The following is a 15,896-nucleotide window of genomic DNA, read 5'->3' on the forward strand; positions in this document are numbered from 1 at the left end:
CCATTACACAACATTAGTTTGAGGGCAATGTGGGTATTTGGTTGATATTTGGTTGATATTGGTTGTCAAGTTCACTTTGGTTTTCATACAATCCCCACTTGAAGGGGATGAGCCATCTACCCAGAGGTGTAGGAAGCGTATTCACTCAATAAATAAGCGGCTTGTCCTGTTTTGCACCTTTTATTTTCAGTTGCAATTTAGGGTGCAGTTTGCCACTTGAAATTAGGTGAAAAACCTTTCAATAAAAAAAATAATAAAAAAAGAAACATTTAAATTCTGTGCAAAGTCACAAACCCCATGCCTCACAAATTACTGGAATAGAGAATAAGCAAATTAAGCTTTAATATAATACCAGGTAAGCATGAATCAGGTATGAATTCCACCACTTCCTATATATATATATATATATATATATATATATATATATATATATTCATGTGTCTTGTTAAAGCAGTCAGTAAGTAATTCATGGTAAATGCAAATCATGTTAAATACATGTATTATTATAATTAGTAATAATTTAAGAACACATTAATATATATCTATATGAATTTTTTAACCTAATACACATGGATTCTTACTTTTAACTGCGATTGTACACAAGGAAAATTTGCACATTATAACTCAGCCATGCTTTCTCTTAATTGCCCTTAGCATTAAATAAAATTCAGTTAGCTTTCAAATCACATTTCCAAACCAAAGTGAAATAAACGCACTTAATACATACGCAACAATATAAGCTAACTATTTACACCAATTTCAACCACATTAAATCAAGTTAACCACGATACCAACAAGCGTTTAACACAACAACCAGTGCACGTGAGCATTAAACAGTGAACAAGCCACGCACGAGACGCCGTGGCTAAGCTATCGCTAGCACAGATTCTTTACATTGAAACAGTTTGGCGTCTTACCGGCTGCCTCTCTGGTGTTTGTAGATGCTCTGATTTGTATGGGCGACTTACAAACGATAGTTAAACAGTCTCTGCCTGGTGCCGCTGTTTGCTTAACTGCTTCACCTGTGCTGGTGTGCGCCACTTATTCCGGTCCGGCCGCGATTGATGTCACGAAGGTTCCTCCTCCCATTTTTGATGACGTGTCTAAATCTCAAGTTTGACTTGACATTGGTATATAGATAAAGAAGTGCTTGACAATATCAGTATATCAAACTGAAACATCACGCTGATTGCAGAGCAGATTGGAAGAATCCCTGTAAGGAGAGCAAAAGGTGACTAACATGTTGAGGCTGACATGGTCATGCATGTTTGGTTAATTGGCGACTCCAAATTGTCCATAGGTATGAATGTGAGTGTGAATGGTTGTTTGTCTATATGTGCCCTGTGATTGGCCGGCGACCAGTCCAGGGTGTACCCCGCTCTCTTGCCTGAAGACAGCTGGGATAGGCTCCTGGTGAGAATAAGCAGTATAGAAAATGGATGGATGGATGAAACATGACCAGTGAAGAAAACCCCCAAGTGTTGCAAGACAACAATGTGGATGAAAGTGTATAAAATGTCCGGTATTTTTTCCAGGAACGTTGCAGGAGAGACAAAGTCAGGGAAAAATAACCTTAAACGTGTTTGTCTGAGGCTTACAAGCACCTTTATTATGACAAATGTACAAGATCATAAGAAATACTGTAACAGTTAACCAAGAAAGTGGTCAAGAGCGGTTGACTAGGTTCCGTACAAGGTGTTGGGATTGGGAATTTTTCACCCTCCATTTCTCCCAAATTCATGAGGTAAGGGGGCAGTGGGGTAATATTCTGCTTATTGGCACCATATACTCATATTCCCATGCAGCTCTTGCAACAACATTCACACTAACGTCCACTAAAATGCAACTTTTTCTACTTGTCTGTTTAGCTTCTATGGTCCAAAATCATCACCTGCCTTTTCCCCCACTTTTGAGTTTAGTGTCTAAAAATTAGACACATGCTAACATGTTCTGTTTTTTGGAAGGAAAAAAAAAGGAACTCATGCAATCCTATAGGAAGAATTGCCTCGTGGTTAAAAATGCCTCCATCCGTTATACATTACAAATAACTAAACACAAACTATATTTTTCATTCAAGGCTTTAAAAAAAGTATCTAGTGTGCATGGGAAGACCCAGAAAGAAAGAATAAAAAAAGTTCATAAAAACTGTGACCCTTTTGGCTGTGACTGTACAAAGAAAATAACTCTTTACACATTTGCTTAGCGACACCACAACCAATCAACATTTAGATATGCAAAAAATACATTATATATATATATTGTATGTGTATAAAACGTCCAGACTCGACACTGTAGCGTTATCAAGGAGTGTCTTTGCTCCCTTTTGCAATGTAAAAACAACACAAGAACAAGATGGCAGTTCAAATGTGTACAATATACAAAATCATTTCACACAGGATGGAAGGGAGGACACGTGGCAGCGACAGTAAAAAGTGGGAATAGTGTATTTCATGTTTGGAATGATCCCCTTCACTCACAGCTGAGATATTTAGTTGTCCTGCTGTGTGAAAGGGGAGGATAGCAGGGACATGTGAGACCTTTCACACAGCATGCGTCCAAAAAGTGGAAGTTTTCCACCTTTGTGTGAACGGCCCCAACATGGAGAGCACCCAGCCTTTAGAGGTGGTGTTGGAGGTTTTGAAGCGTTGCCTGTGTGAGAGGCGATAGAGGATGGGCAGTGATGATTCTGGGGGGGGGGGGGGGTGGATGCTGTGTTGCTGTGTGAAAGCAATATCCTGCATTGCTGGGTTCTGTGTAAAAAAAAGGGAAAAATGCCGGATCTTCTGTTGTGGCAATTTTGAGGGGAGACAATCTGGCTATGTCCAAATGGTAGGTGTTGCAGAGAAAGAGGCAATATTTATTATAACAATAATAATAATAATAACAATAATAATAAAGTTAATGAATATAAAAATACAATAGCACAAAAAATAAGAAGAAATAGTACACCATCTTGTCATTTTTTACAAGTCTTCATTATTGCAGACGTAGTCCACGAGGTCTGTGACCCCCAAGAGGTCGTCTTCATCCTCCTCCTGTGCCGCCCCCTGCTGACCGCTCACTCCATTTCGGCTGATGACACCCTCAACGTTCTTGGTTTGTCCATTGGAGGTTGGCGGCAGCGGAGATGGGAGTGGCGGCTCCACTGCGTTGCAGGCTGATGAGTTCGTTCCCTTCGGCGTGACGCTGCAGTCACTGCCGTCCTCGGCTGTTTTCTTCTCTTTTGGTTTCTCTTCTTCTTTCTCGTCGTCCTCGTCATCCGAATCGATACGGTTTACCCTCTTACGGACGGGACGATCTTCCTCAGACGATTCGTCGGAGTCGTCGTCCGAGTCCTCCTCTTCCGAAGCTCTCCTGCGTTTGAGGGCGAGGCGCCGACGTCGCTGCTGGGACTCTTCTTCCGAGGAGTCGCCTCTTCTCTTCACCCTCTGATCCCTGGAGCCTTCTTCAGAGTCTTGGGAGAAGCTTGCTGCAACACAGGAAACAGGAAACATGCGTTTACGTGATGGTGTATGTATCTTGAAACTGTGGACACTCAACGCGGATGTCAGTTCTTGGCACCAACCAGCAGAGGGTGCTATTACATCATATTAATTCACTGGATGTCAGTAATTTTTCGGTGAAACCAGCACCAAACTAGATGGGCGAAACAACAGGCTTTTATTGCAGGTGACTTCACAACAAGCATGATGATGATGATGATAATACTAATAATGTCTCTGACAAAACTCCGAACCCCTGCCGTCCCTTCCCATCTGCCACCGATTCTTCAGCCTTGAACCCTGATCAGAGCATCCCTACTATAAGAGCCCGTGTTTTTAGTTGAGGACTGTTATTTGGCAACAGCTAGAAATAGAGACAAGTCCAGAGTATCTATGCCACTTCTAGATGACAACACAGCAGTCTTACCATCGCTGTCTGAGCTGTCCAGGCGTCTCGATTTCGTTTTGTCCCGGTTGGTTTCAGCCTGAGAGCCTTCAGACTCGGACGTCTCAGCATAATTCACCTGCGACTTGTGGCTGCGGCGCGACCGTCGCCGACTCATGTCCAGATCGCTGTCGCTGTACTCGCTGGAACCTTCCGTCGCTGGAGACACAAAAAGTTACAAAAGTTCCCCTTTTAAGCAAAAGTATCACCCATCTCTACATTGTGTTTTGAAAAAAAAATGAATGAATAAATGACTGCTTTGTGCTTGACTATGGCCTATTATTGTAAAAATATTGAAAGACAAGTGAAATGTAGCATTCTTGTTTCTATGCATCAGTAGCCTGCAAATAAGTGCTTTGCGTACTGTAGTGTAAACACAAATTAGGAGAGTAAAGGTGAATGTAGGGGTGTTATTTCATGTCTAGAGGGCTCTAATAATGGTAGAAATCGTATTTACAAAGTTAAACAGGTTTTCTATGCACCAACTCCAAAAATATTCAATTTAATCATATTGGACCCTATGTGGAAATTTAGAATTGGTAAATATTACAGTAATATGTTTATCAAATTCAGTGAAAGGTGATGTACCTATTTCCTCTTCCTCTACATCCTCGTCCGTTTCCACTTCCTCGTCATCGGAGTAGCCTTTAGGTCGCCGCCGCTTTCGGGAGCTTCGGCGTCGCTGGAGCAGGTTCTGGCTGTGGAAGCTGGCCCTGCGATGTTTGCTGCTGTGGCTGCCGCTGCTGTTGGAGTCTGCGTCCGTCTCGGCTTCCGCCTCGTTGTCGGACACCACAAAGTCCTCCTCAGAGCTACGGGCGTGTCAGAAAGCAGATGGTAAAATGACCTTGTTAGGTGGCCTCGTTGGGCTCACGGCTACCTTTCGCTGAGGCAAAACTCGTCTTCACTTTCCTCCTCGTCCACCGTGCTGTCGCTGTCCAGGTCGTTGAGACGCCGCCGTTTTTTCTTGCGCTGCCCGGTACTGGGGCGCGGCGGCCGGCCGTTCTCCTTGCCCTCTTCTGACTGGAGGATGGTGGACATGTCCTTGCCTCTGTGTCCCGTGATGTTGGCCATGTCTTTGCCGCGGCCGGCTCCTGTCAAGCAGGAGTAGGACACTTTCCATAATTTCCTAAATGACCAGGCTTTTCATCTCGGGAGATGAAAGCATGACAAGATTTCACATGTAGAGAAAAACTGCATCGTGAGATCAGGGCAGCCAGAAGCTAATCTTACTGTGAACCACGGCATCACTAATATGAATGGTAATACAGTACTATGGAAGTGGCAGTGTGCACACATTAAGAGCTTTAGGGAAACCTTGCAATCCAACCTACAGTGTGGGGAACAAGTATTTGATACACTGCTGACTTTGCTGGTTTTCCCACTTGCAAAGCATGTAGAGGGCTGTCATTTGTATCATAAGTGCTCTTCAACTGTGAGGGACAGAATCTAAAACAAAAATCCATAAATTATACATTTGTATTTAAGTGCTTGAAATATGTATTTGATACATACAGAAAAATAGAACTTAATATTTGTACAGTTGTTTGCAATTGCAGATATCAGACGTTTCCTGTCGTTCTTGACAAGGTTTGCACACACTGCAGCAGGGATTTTCGCCCACTCTTCCATACAGATCTTCTCGAGAGCCTTCAGGTTTGGGACCCAACATGGACTTTCAGATCCCTCCATGGAATTTCTATTGGGTTCAGATCTGGAGACTGGCTAGGCCACTCCAGGACCTTGAGATGCTTCTTACAGAGCCACTCCTTAGTTGCCTTGGCTGTGTGCTTTGGGTCGACCACATGACCTTCTTCCATTCCTCCTGGATCATCCAGCTGGTCATTGGCAAACTCCAGACGGACCTGGACATGCACTGGCGTGGGGAGGTTGGAGTTTGTTTGTTTGAGGGTGTGGAACGGTGTCTTTTATACAGGTAACAACTTCAAACTGGTACAGTTAGTAATACAAGTAATGAGTGGGGAACAGGAGGGCTTCTTAAAAAAGGACTGCTGATTGGTAGGTGATCAAATGCTTATTTCATGCACTTAAAAGCAAATTTATTATTTAAAAACCATACAATGTGAAATGACAGACCTCTACATGCTTTGAAAGTGGGGAAACCAGCAACATCGGCACTTATTCACCCCACTGAGAGACATGTTTTTTTTTTCCTGCATCAGAGTTGAACAGCTGCTTGCTACTTGTTGATGTTCAAGCAGAAGCTGTATTCATTCAACATTTCATACACTTTACTTATTTGTCAGATCAACCCAGACAGATATTGGGACTTGTGAGCGGTTCTATTGATGCTCATTGCATCTGGCCAAGCACCAGCTTTCAAGCACTGCTTCCGTTTCAAAACACACATCACATTCACAAGAGATCTGCTTCTCTCCAATGCAACCCAGCCCAACATCGACCAAAACGCCAGAGCTTGGACACGCCTTCCTGGCAACACACGCGTCAGTGTCAAAAGCGGAAAAATAGAGCAAAAAGGCATCATGTACATAGAAAAAGCTAAAATGTTGATACGAAGAACTAGCGTAATAAAAACAAAGATTTTGTCTCTCAATATATGTATGAATACTGCTGGATTTTGAAAATCGGATGTCATATTCCACCAGATTCCACCAAGAGTTGGGGCGATCTGGTTGCTGGATCACGTTCGCCACAAAAGGTCTACACGTCAACTCTCGGCACACGCATGAAGAGGAAAAGACATGTCCATGGTGTACCATGGTGTACCATGGTGAACTACATGGTGACGTTGGATACTAGGCTCCGTCGCTACAGCGGTAGTTGTCCCTCACTGTGCCCCGACCTCGCATGGGGAGTGCTGCTCTAACCGCTAGTTTATACTACGGACCATCAGGAAATTACTATTGTGTTGAAGAGGCTAGTTTATTTTTTAAAAAGCGATATTACTAAATCCCACCACAAATTCTATAATATCTATAACCATGTTCAATGATTAGTTCAAAGATTTTTTCCAAATTGATCTTTTATTGGATGAGGGACCTGACTCACAGAGGTTTGTTACAAAAGTCAAAATAGCAAAGTCATACTTTGATTTGCATTATTTTTAATGCTTTGAAAACTCATTTTCATAACCATATTCACTTCCACAAATTCATGTTTGTAACAAGTGCTTACTATTATTACAAGTAAAAAAGGATCGGTAGCGGGTTGGATTGGCAAGACTAGAAAAAAATCTGATTAGAAACCAAAAAATGTGGCTCATCCGTCTCTGCATGTCTTTAAAATAAAAAAAAATTCTGAATGAAAAAATAATGTTAAAATCTCATTTCATGTTGTTCTCGTGGACCCGATGTTGTGCACCGTTCACTCACTCACATACAAGTAGGACTGTGATGAAATATCGATAGGATGAATTTCTGCAAGATTTCACCTTACAATGGATGATCGATAAACTCTTGGGAGCGTTATTGTTTTTGAAGTTATTTTTAAAATATGGCCACTATACTTTTAAGATTGTCGTTTGCCTTTGATTGATACTGGACAGTATGAACCATAGCATTTATTTTTCATTGTTTTGTTTCAGCCTATGGGGGCAAGTCATAATAATAATAATAATAATAATAGCATGTAGCATAATAGCTGGCAAGAAAAGACATATTGACTTCAAAAGCTAACGAGTTGGACTTCTCTTCAAGACTTGTAAAGCAGGGAGTTTGATGCTTGGTGCTTGGATGTTTGGCAGTTTGTTCTGCTTTGATATATTTTCATCAGAATGAGTACTCACCTCCTCCTTCAGCTTCTTTGATGTCTTCCTCGATGGCCTCCTCGATGGCCTCGTCAAACTCGTCGAATCTGTCATGTTAGCACCCGGGATTAGCAAGGATGCGCTAGTGGGTTGCCAGTGAGGGCTCAGACCTGTAGCTGATGGACTTCTTGGCTCTTGTCGACCTTCGACCCCAGCTCTTGCTTCGCTTGGATTCCTTCTTCTCTTTGACGATCACCTCTGGCTTCTCCGCCTCCACCTGACAGCAGGAGCCACAGTGAGTGGACGAAGAAAGGAAATGTTGCGCGCTTGTGCGGCGTACTTACGGTAGGCGTGATGATGTTTTCCAGACTGATTCCGACGTAAATGAGACGCTCTTTCCTGAATAAACACAAAGACAATGATGTCACTGACAATTCAATATGGCGGATAATCCAGTGTGGCTAAAAAAAATAGGAAACATCACCTTCTCTCCGCCCGCTCTTTCTTCTTCAAGGCGGCGTCGAGGTTTAGCAGCTGCTCTTCTAGTTTGTCACAGAGCTTTTTCTACAGGGAAAGAGCAGCACGACGTTCACGGATGACCAAAACATGGCTGTTCTCTGATGACGCACGTATTCAGGAACATCCAAAACATACATGCTGGCAGGGCGGGCAGAACCATTCGCCGTCGGGGATGATCATGAGCGGCGGTCTCAGACAAGCCGTGTGATAGCCGCTGTCGCACGAATCACATAGTAAGATCTGGGAAAGACAAAGGACATCAGCAAATGTATCTCCAGCACCTCTGCTGGTTGCAACCAAGTAGTGCGCTGCGTATTTTGCCAGATGTCTGTATGGCGTACAGCGCCACCTGCTGCTTTGGCATCACAAAGCTAGGATTTTGTTGAGTGCCACTCTGAACTCCGTCTCCTCACCAGCTCCGGGTGATTGGGAAGACCACAGTGTTTGCACGGGTCGTCGTTAGGCGGCAGGTCGTTGTCGTCTGAGGACGTGGAGGAGTCCGAGCTTCGTCGCTCTCGGTTGTGGCGGCGGCGCCTCTTCCGGCCCCGCTCCACCTTGTAGTCCTCGTCGCTGTCGTCCTCGTCCTCTTCGCTTTCCTCATAGTCGCTGGATTCCTCATCGCTGTTGTCGTCCTCGTCATCGGAACCTTTCCTTTTATGGCGGGTGCGTGTGTTGGACCAGCGTGTCTTCCGCCGTTTTCTCCCCTATAAAACAAAGCAAAAACCCAAAGTGGACTTGAATCAAATAGAAAATCCAAATGAGACCTTGTGAGGAAAACACACCTTTGGTTTCGACTGACCCTCCTGAGACACCTTTATCTCTCTGGGCTTCTTTTGAACAACCTTCACCTCCTCCTCCTCCTCCTGCTCTTCTTCCTTGTCTTCTTCTTCCTCGTCTTTTTCCTGAGCGTCCTGGGACTTGTCCGCCTTCTTGTCCTGGATCTCCACCGCCTTTTGCGTGGGTCTGGAGATCCTGGGCGATCGTCGCAGCGACCTCCCGACCTTGTTGGTGTCAGACTCTGAGTCGCCCCGCCTCTCCTCCTGGTGGCGTTTGGCTTTGCGAAGGTGGGCGGGAATTCTGCCTTTCCGGTGGACGGCCTTCTCCTTCATGTCTGGCCGAGCTTCGTCGCCGTTTTCTGTCGCCTCTTTCTTGGACTCCTCTTCTCCGCTTTTGCTTTTGGCAGCCTCGTCTGTCGGCTCGCTGGAGGCGGTTTCTTTGCTCTCGCTGGTGTCCTCCGATGGCTCCGTTGCAGCTGGTTGGTCAGCAGGTTTTACCACTTTGGATTCTTCAGGTGCGTCTTTCTCCGTTGAATTATCACTTTTGGAATCCTTCTTCTCATCCTTGGGGACGTGTAATGCAAGCTCCTCCTCCATTTGCTCAGGCTGTTCCTCAGGCGTCTTCTCCTTCTCATCTTTGGGGACATGTAATGCAAGCTCCTCCTCCATTTGCTCAGGCTGTTCCTCAGGCACCTTCTCCTTCTCATCCTTGGGGACGTGTAATGCAAGCTCCTCCTCCATTTGCTCAGGCTGTTCCTCAGGCGTCTTCTCCTTCTCATCTTTGGGGACATGTAATGCAAGCTCCTCCTCCATTTGCTCAGGCTGTTCCTCAGGCACCTTCTCCTTCTCATCCTTGGGGACGTGTAATGCAAGCTCCTCCTCCATTTGCTCAGGCTGTTCCTCAGGCACCTTCTCCTTCTCATCCTTGGGGACGTGTAATGCAAGCTCCTCCTCCATTTGCTCAGGCTGTTCCTCAGGCGTCTTCTCCTTCTCATCTTTGGGGACATGTAATGCAAGCTCCTCCTCCATTTGCTCAGGCTGTTCCTCAGGCACCTTCTCCTTCTCATCCTTGGGGACGTGTAATGCAAGCTCCTCCTCCATTTGCTCAGGCTGTTCCTCAGGCACCTTCTCCTTCTCATCCTTGGGGACGTGTAATGCAAGCTCCTCCTCCATTTGCTCAGGCTGTTCCTCAGGCGTCTTCTCCTTCTCATCCTTGGGGACGTGTAATGCAAGCTCCTCCTCCATTTGCTCAGGCTGTTCCTCAGGCGCCTTTTCCTGTTTGGGTTCTGCATCAGATTCTAGAGTGGTGGCGGTTTTGTCGGCAGTGCTGGATGTTCTTTCTTTATGTTCAGAAGTCTTTTTGGCACCATCGTCCTGCTGCGGGTCTACAGTGGTTGAGTCTTCTCCTGATTCAGAACTCTTGCTGCCCTCACTAGACTTTTCAGGGGTCTCCTCTTTGTCAGCCAATGGACATTCTTCTATGGAGCCCATCTTTCTGATGACGGACGCCTCAGAGCATTCTTTATTACAGGATGCTTTTTCCGGTTTCCCGCTCTCGGGTGTCTCTGCCTTTTTAATGGCGCTGGAGCTCTCTGATACCTCTCGGCTCACTGGGTCGTCCTTCTGCTGATCATCCTTCTTGACGGTGGATGTCGGAGGAGTCCTCTTGTGAGGTTCTTCTCCTGCAGGAGTCCTCTTGATAGAGTTATCCAGCTGTCCCGTTTCACTCTCACCTGCATCCTTTTCTATCACGCTCCTTTCTGTTTGCTTGACGTCTGCTCTACTGTGCATCATCTTGGGGTCCTTCGTTTCTTCAGCAGCCGCAGAGTTCTCGCAGTCTGTAGTTTCGGACTCTATGTCTTTGACTTTATGATTTGAATGGTCCTTATCATTCTTGGAAGTGTGCATCTTGTCAACTGCTGGCTTGGCTTCTGCTTGGGTTGGATCCTGCTCCTGATTGGATGACTTCTTATCCTCACTAGTCAAAGACTCTGGAGGTACGTCCTCCTTCTCCGTTACGGCACTCTTATCTGTTCCGACCAGCACACCCAGTTCTTTCTCGTCCGATGGTGGCAACGGTGGCGTGATCTTCACAGGAGAGCAAGGTTCCTTCACGGTATCTTTCACCACATCTTCTTTGAGTGACACTTGGTGTTTTTCCTGGTCACTCAAATTCTCGCTCAAACACATCTGTAGTTGCGTCTCTGGCGTCGGCCGAACTTCGCCGTTGACATGGTCGTTCCCGCCTTGCTTGGAAGGGGTGTCGGCTTTGGAAACAGGCAGATTCTGCACAATGTTTTTGTCAAAGTCCTCGCTGAACTTCATTCCTCTTTTCTTCAAGGGGATCTTGGCCTGCTGCTTGTTCTTCATCTGCTGGATCTCATCCGCGTTGTTCCTCTTGGCCTCCTCGCCCGCCTGAGCCTTCGCACACTCAGGTTCCAACTTTGGGAGAGTCGGGTCCCCACCTGCGAGCTTCACGTCGTCTGTCGGCTCTTCTTTGATGCTCTGGACGTTTGTGGCTTTTCTTTCATCAATTGGTTTTTCCGTTGAGGCCTCTACGATCCCGTTCAAAGTCGATTTGACCTCGGATGTTTCCAGTTTGACGTCATCATGGTGGTCAGCTTTTCCATTGCTCTCCGTCTTCAGCGAAACAGGTGAGGCCACCTTGGTGGAGTCTTTGCTGTCTTCATCTGATGAGCTCTCGTCTTTCTTTACTTCCCCTGTCAGAGAAGAATAAAGTCACTGTGTGCCAAGATGCATGTCAACTTCTTTAATCATTTTCGGGGAAACCTTCAATTAATACATTTAGCAAAAACTTCATTAACTCATTCACTTGTAGCCATTTTTCAAAAGACATCCCCCTCAGGACCATTTTGGACTGATTTTTCAAGGCATGTTGTGTTCTTGGGATATACCAGAACAAAGATTAAAGTCTCATCTTTCTACCATGCTCTGTTCTTTTGTAACTGCAGTTCCAGCTAAATTTCAGTTCCCAACAAAAAAGGGGAACAACATAAAGAACACAAGAGTGGTTGTTTTGCATAAAAATAACCATTTATTTACAAATATAACACCATGAATAATGCACAGTTTTCACACTGGGAACTGAACTGTGCATGTGTGTGCGCACGCGTGTGCATGCGTAATCTTCTGCACGCTACACGGCTCCCTGCTTTTTGAATTCCTCCTTGCTGTGGAAGCTGTTAATCCTTGGGAATGATGCAGGCCGAGCTCTTACCAAATGCAGTCCTGCCACCATGTGGCCGTTTTTACAACAACCAAACATGATCTCTTCTATTGTAGAGTTGCATCATCACCTATTTTTGCCTCTCACGCAAAAAAACGTAAAACACATATTGTCTTTGGGATCGGGTTCTCTGACAAAAAACAAAACTAAACGTATAAATAGCAAATGCATTCATTTGTAATGACAAATACCTTTTTGTCCCTCCTCATTTTGGGCGTCTTTCTTCAGGAGCTCCGGGTCAATATGCGCCTTGAGCAGAACCAAGACCTGTGCAAGGTCATTCCGATCTCTACAATGGAAAACAACCCAAATTGTGATAAATCATAACAATGAAGGGAAAACGTGGTGGAACGTTACCTGACGATGCACTTCCACGACGAGCCATCTAGGTCATCCTGCTCCTCCACGTAGACGCGGACGTTGTTGTCCTGGTCCAGCTGAAACCAGTACATCTGGCCGTCCTTGTCGCGGCCGATGGGCTGCAGCCGCATTTTGTCTGGGTCCTCCTCATTGATGGCATTTTTGAACTTGAGGTTGTCGTCAAACTGACACTCACACAGATACTGCAAAGAGAGTATAAAATATATGACATGTCATATACGTATGACGTAGACATATGACGTGTCATATGTATGACATAGACGTGTCATAGGTTTTTCTCATTCTCTGTAAAAGTTACACAACCGTAATACACCTTACACCAGGGGTGGGCAAATATTTTGACTCGTGGGCCACATTGAGTTAAAAAAATTGTCAGAACATATATTTAACACACACACACACTATTTTATGTTTATAATTTTCCTTATTCCTTAATTATTTGTCTAATTTTATCTGTATAAGTTCTCATGTCCCTTTTTCAGGAGCACTTTAAACATCAGACCACATCTGTCTATGTAATTACATTTTACAGTTTTGTTGTTTTTTTTTTTTTTTACTAAATAAGACATCTGAATTGCAAGTCATGTTGCCAGTTTGTATGTTAAAAGTTGAAATACTTAGAAAGCAGCTGGTGGGCCGGATTCAAACGTTTGGCGGGCCGTAGTTTGCCCATCCCTGCCTTACACCATATAATATTTATTTCCCTTCCGCTCCATCAAATATTTCCAGACATATACAAGTTTTTTGTATCAATGAGAAAAACACAAAATGTCCAAAAACATTTATGTACACACATCTATGTAAGTGCTATTTTCATAAAAGGTAACTTTATGACATCTGTGGAGTGTTGGCATTTATGCAAATCTCTTCTAACCACTTTGCAGTGGAGGGGATAGTATGATTTTAAAAAATATTTCATACAATTAGCCTTAAAAGTGACTGATTTGATAGTGAAAACAATCAGATAAAAGCCAAATGTACTGTACATGTCTGGTCCCAAAAAGTTAGCCCGAAGATTAAAGACGTAAGTGTTACTTTGAGGATCGCTGTCTTGCTCTCCAACGTCATGCCCTTGTATCCTTTTTCCTCCAGCTCCCATGCCCACGTTGTGTTGAACTCTTGGCATATCTGAGCAACACAAACAAAAATCATTTACTGCAACTGATTAGGTTGAAAAAACAACAAAAAACAAACAAACACAACCCTCCATCTATCCATTTTCTATTCTGGTTATCCTCACTCGTGTCTGCTGGAGCCTATCCCAGCTGTCATCGGGCGAGCGGCAGGGTACGCCCTGGACTGGTCGCCAGCCAATCACGGGGCACAGATAGACAAACCACCATTCACACTCACATTCATACAATTTAGATTCTCCAGTTAAACTAACTTGCATGTTTTGTTTTTAATAAAAAAAGGCACGTATACATGCAGTCTTTGTGTTTTCTAAGCTAAATGAATGAGCACCAACTTATTTTACCTTGACTAGATACTTCTCCCATCTGTCCGCTGACACAGACTTTCCAATCTTCCTCAGCAACTTGACGTGAAGATCAACCAGAAGCTTTGGAACTACAAATATATAGATATATATATAAATATATGTGTAATAAAAGAAAACATGAGCGAAACTACATATGAAATTAAGTGACAAACACGCACGCGCAGAACCAACTACTTAAACGACCCACAGTGAACTAGCAATCGGAAGTAATTGTAACGTGCTAGAATCAGCATCCGGTCAAAGAAACAGCCTAAGCTCACGCAACAAAAAATTATTTTGTACAACTAAAAACAAATAACGGAAGTTATTTTTCTTAAAATGTGTATTTTGGACGTGGTTTTAAAAGAAAAAAAGAAATGACGCCGTGTTTTATTTTGAAAACCGGAAAAGGTTTCAGTGAAGCGAGGCTAAGCAAAGCAATTGGTGAATTAGTGCTTTAACTGTGAATAAAGTGCACATTTTCACGTCGTTCTCTTGCAATTCAACACAAACTGACACGTTTAAAGCGGTTAACGGTGTGTTGCGTGCACTAGCATCACGGTGGCAGCCTAGTGGATAGTAGTAATCGTTGCATATTGTCTTAGTGTTGTGTTACAGCGGCAGATAAAGGCTGCTGGTGGGGGGGGGATAACACCAATTCAAAAGCTTAAAAGTCAGACAAAGACGAGGGTTATTCTGCGAACCTGACACATGAGCAATCATCCCATTGCGCCTAAATACTCCAAGCACTTCCTAGCCCGCAATAAACGTTAAACCGAGTCAACACGGAGGTGAGTAAGGTACACAATAACACAGCACTTGCTAACCTAGCATGCTAGCCAGCTAGCTCGGTACCATTATCATTAAGTCTCTCCTCCAGCCCGGTGGGGGTTGACCGTTTTCCCCGCCCTACCTGAGGATGTGTCCCGCAGGTACCGCTCCAACTGCGGGAAGGTGAGCTCTGGCAAGTCCAGTAGTGCTCCGTAGCGTTCCAAGAAGGAGCAGATAACGGCGTAATTCGGACACAAACCAGGGGGAGAACTCGCTGTTGCCGCCGAAGCAGCCATCTTTTCCAACACCACTGTCAAGCGAGCGTATACAGGCTCTTCTCCATGCATCCGGTGTTGACAAAATAAAACATACGAAGTCCGCAGGAAATACAACTTCAAGCGTGATTTCTACCTTTACTATTATGTCGTGTGTCAAAGTCAATGCAAAGCTCTGCCTTGGCTTACCAACATTTTAGTCATTAAATTAAAACAGATGCAATATGTTTGCAGGAGTCGGATATCGTCTATATAACAGGACCTACTGCTCATCAAAGAACCTTTATATGCCAGGGACACGCTGCCGTTTTTAAGAACTTACTGCAAAACATGATAGACAAACGTCCTAGATAACGGGGTGGGGGTGGTGGGGGCTTTTTGAGGGCCTACTTAAAAAAATATAGGCGTACTCTGCTGTTTTTAAGAACATCATGAAAAACATGCAAGTGAAAGATCCTCTATATGCCAGGAGTGCTCTGCTGTTTTTAAGAGCATCATGAAAAAATGATCCAAAGATCCTCTCTATATAAAAAACGTTTTTGAAATGTTAGTTGCTAGTTTTGAAGCGGTCTGATGTCATTCCTAGGTTGAATTTGTGATGGGACATTTTAGAGGGCTGGGGGGTCACTGCAGCCCCCTAGTAGCAAGGAAGGGGGATCAAAACATAATTCGGTCTACAATAGAACATCACTATCATCGCGTTAAGCTACTGTATCTTTATTTCACATTTCTTTCTATACAATAAATAGTGTTAAACACCCACTTGTGTGTAAATGTGAAGAACATTGTGGAACTA

General features: G+C 44.3%; 1 protein-coding gene across 2 annotated transcripts; it reads right to left on the reverse strand.

Annotated features, from left to right (window-relative positions):
- Positions 1 to 1,940: 1,940 nt before the first annotated feature.
- On the reverse strand, positions 1,941 to 15,391 carry rsf1b.1 (remodeling and spacing factor 1b, tandem duplicate 1). 2 transcript variants are annotated; one of them, XM_078787609.1, is made up of 16 exons: positions 14,968 to 15,378; positions 14,052 to 14,143; positions 13,610 to 13,702; positions 12,551 to 12,756; positions 12,385 to 12,482; positions 8,953 to 11,666; positions 8,584 to 8,874; positions 8,306 to 8,410; positions 8,136 to 8,215; positions 7,996 to 8,050; positions 7,822 to 7,928; positions 7,691 to 7,758; positions 4,805 to 5,018; positions 4,516 to 4,736; positions 3,910 to 4,086; positions 1,941 to 3,469 (listed from the first exon to the last, which is right to left on the reverse strand). In XM_078787609.1, exons 1-16 carry the CDS (start codon positions 15,170 to 15,172, stop codon positions 2,964 to 2,966), a joined length of 5,232 nt encoding a protein of 1,743 aa, XP_078643735.1. In that variant the 5' UTR covers positions 15,173 to 15,378; the 3' UTR covers positions 1,941 to 2,963. The 2 variants fall into 2 exon arrangements, with proteins under 2 accessions (XP_078643735.1, XP_078643736.1); XM_078787610.1 differs by lacking the exons at positions 1,941 to 3,469; positions 3,910 to 4,086; positions 4,516 to 4,736; positions 4,805 to 5,018 and adding an exon at positions 5,280 to 5,800 and having other exon boundaries at positions 14,968 to 15,391.
- Positions 15,392 to 15,896: the final 505 nt, after the last annotated feature.

Source organism: Doryrhamphus excisus, linkage group LG21 (assembly GCF_037039965.1).
Source record: "Doryrhamphus excisus strain RoL-2023G ecotype Guam linkage group LG21, RoL_Dexc_Guam_v1.1, whole genome shotgun sequence".
In the NCBI taxonomy this organism is placed as follows: domain Eukaryota; kingdom Metazoa; phylum Chordata; class Actinopteri; order Syngnathiformes; family Syngnathidae; genus Doryrhamphus; species Doryrhamphus excisus.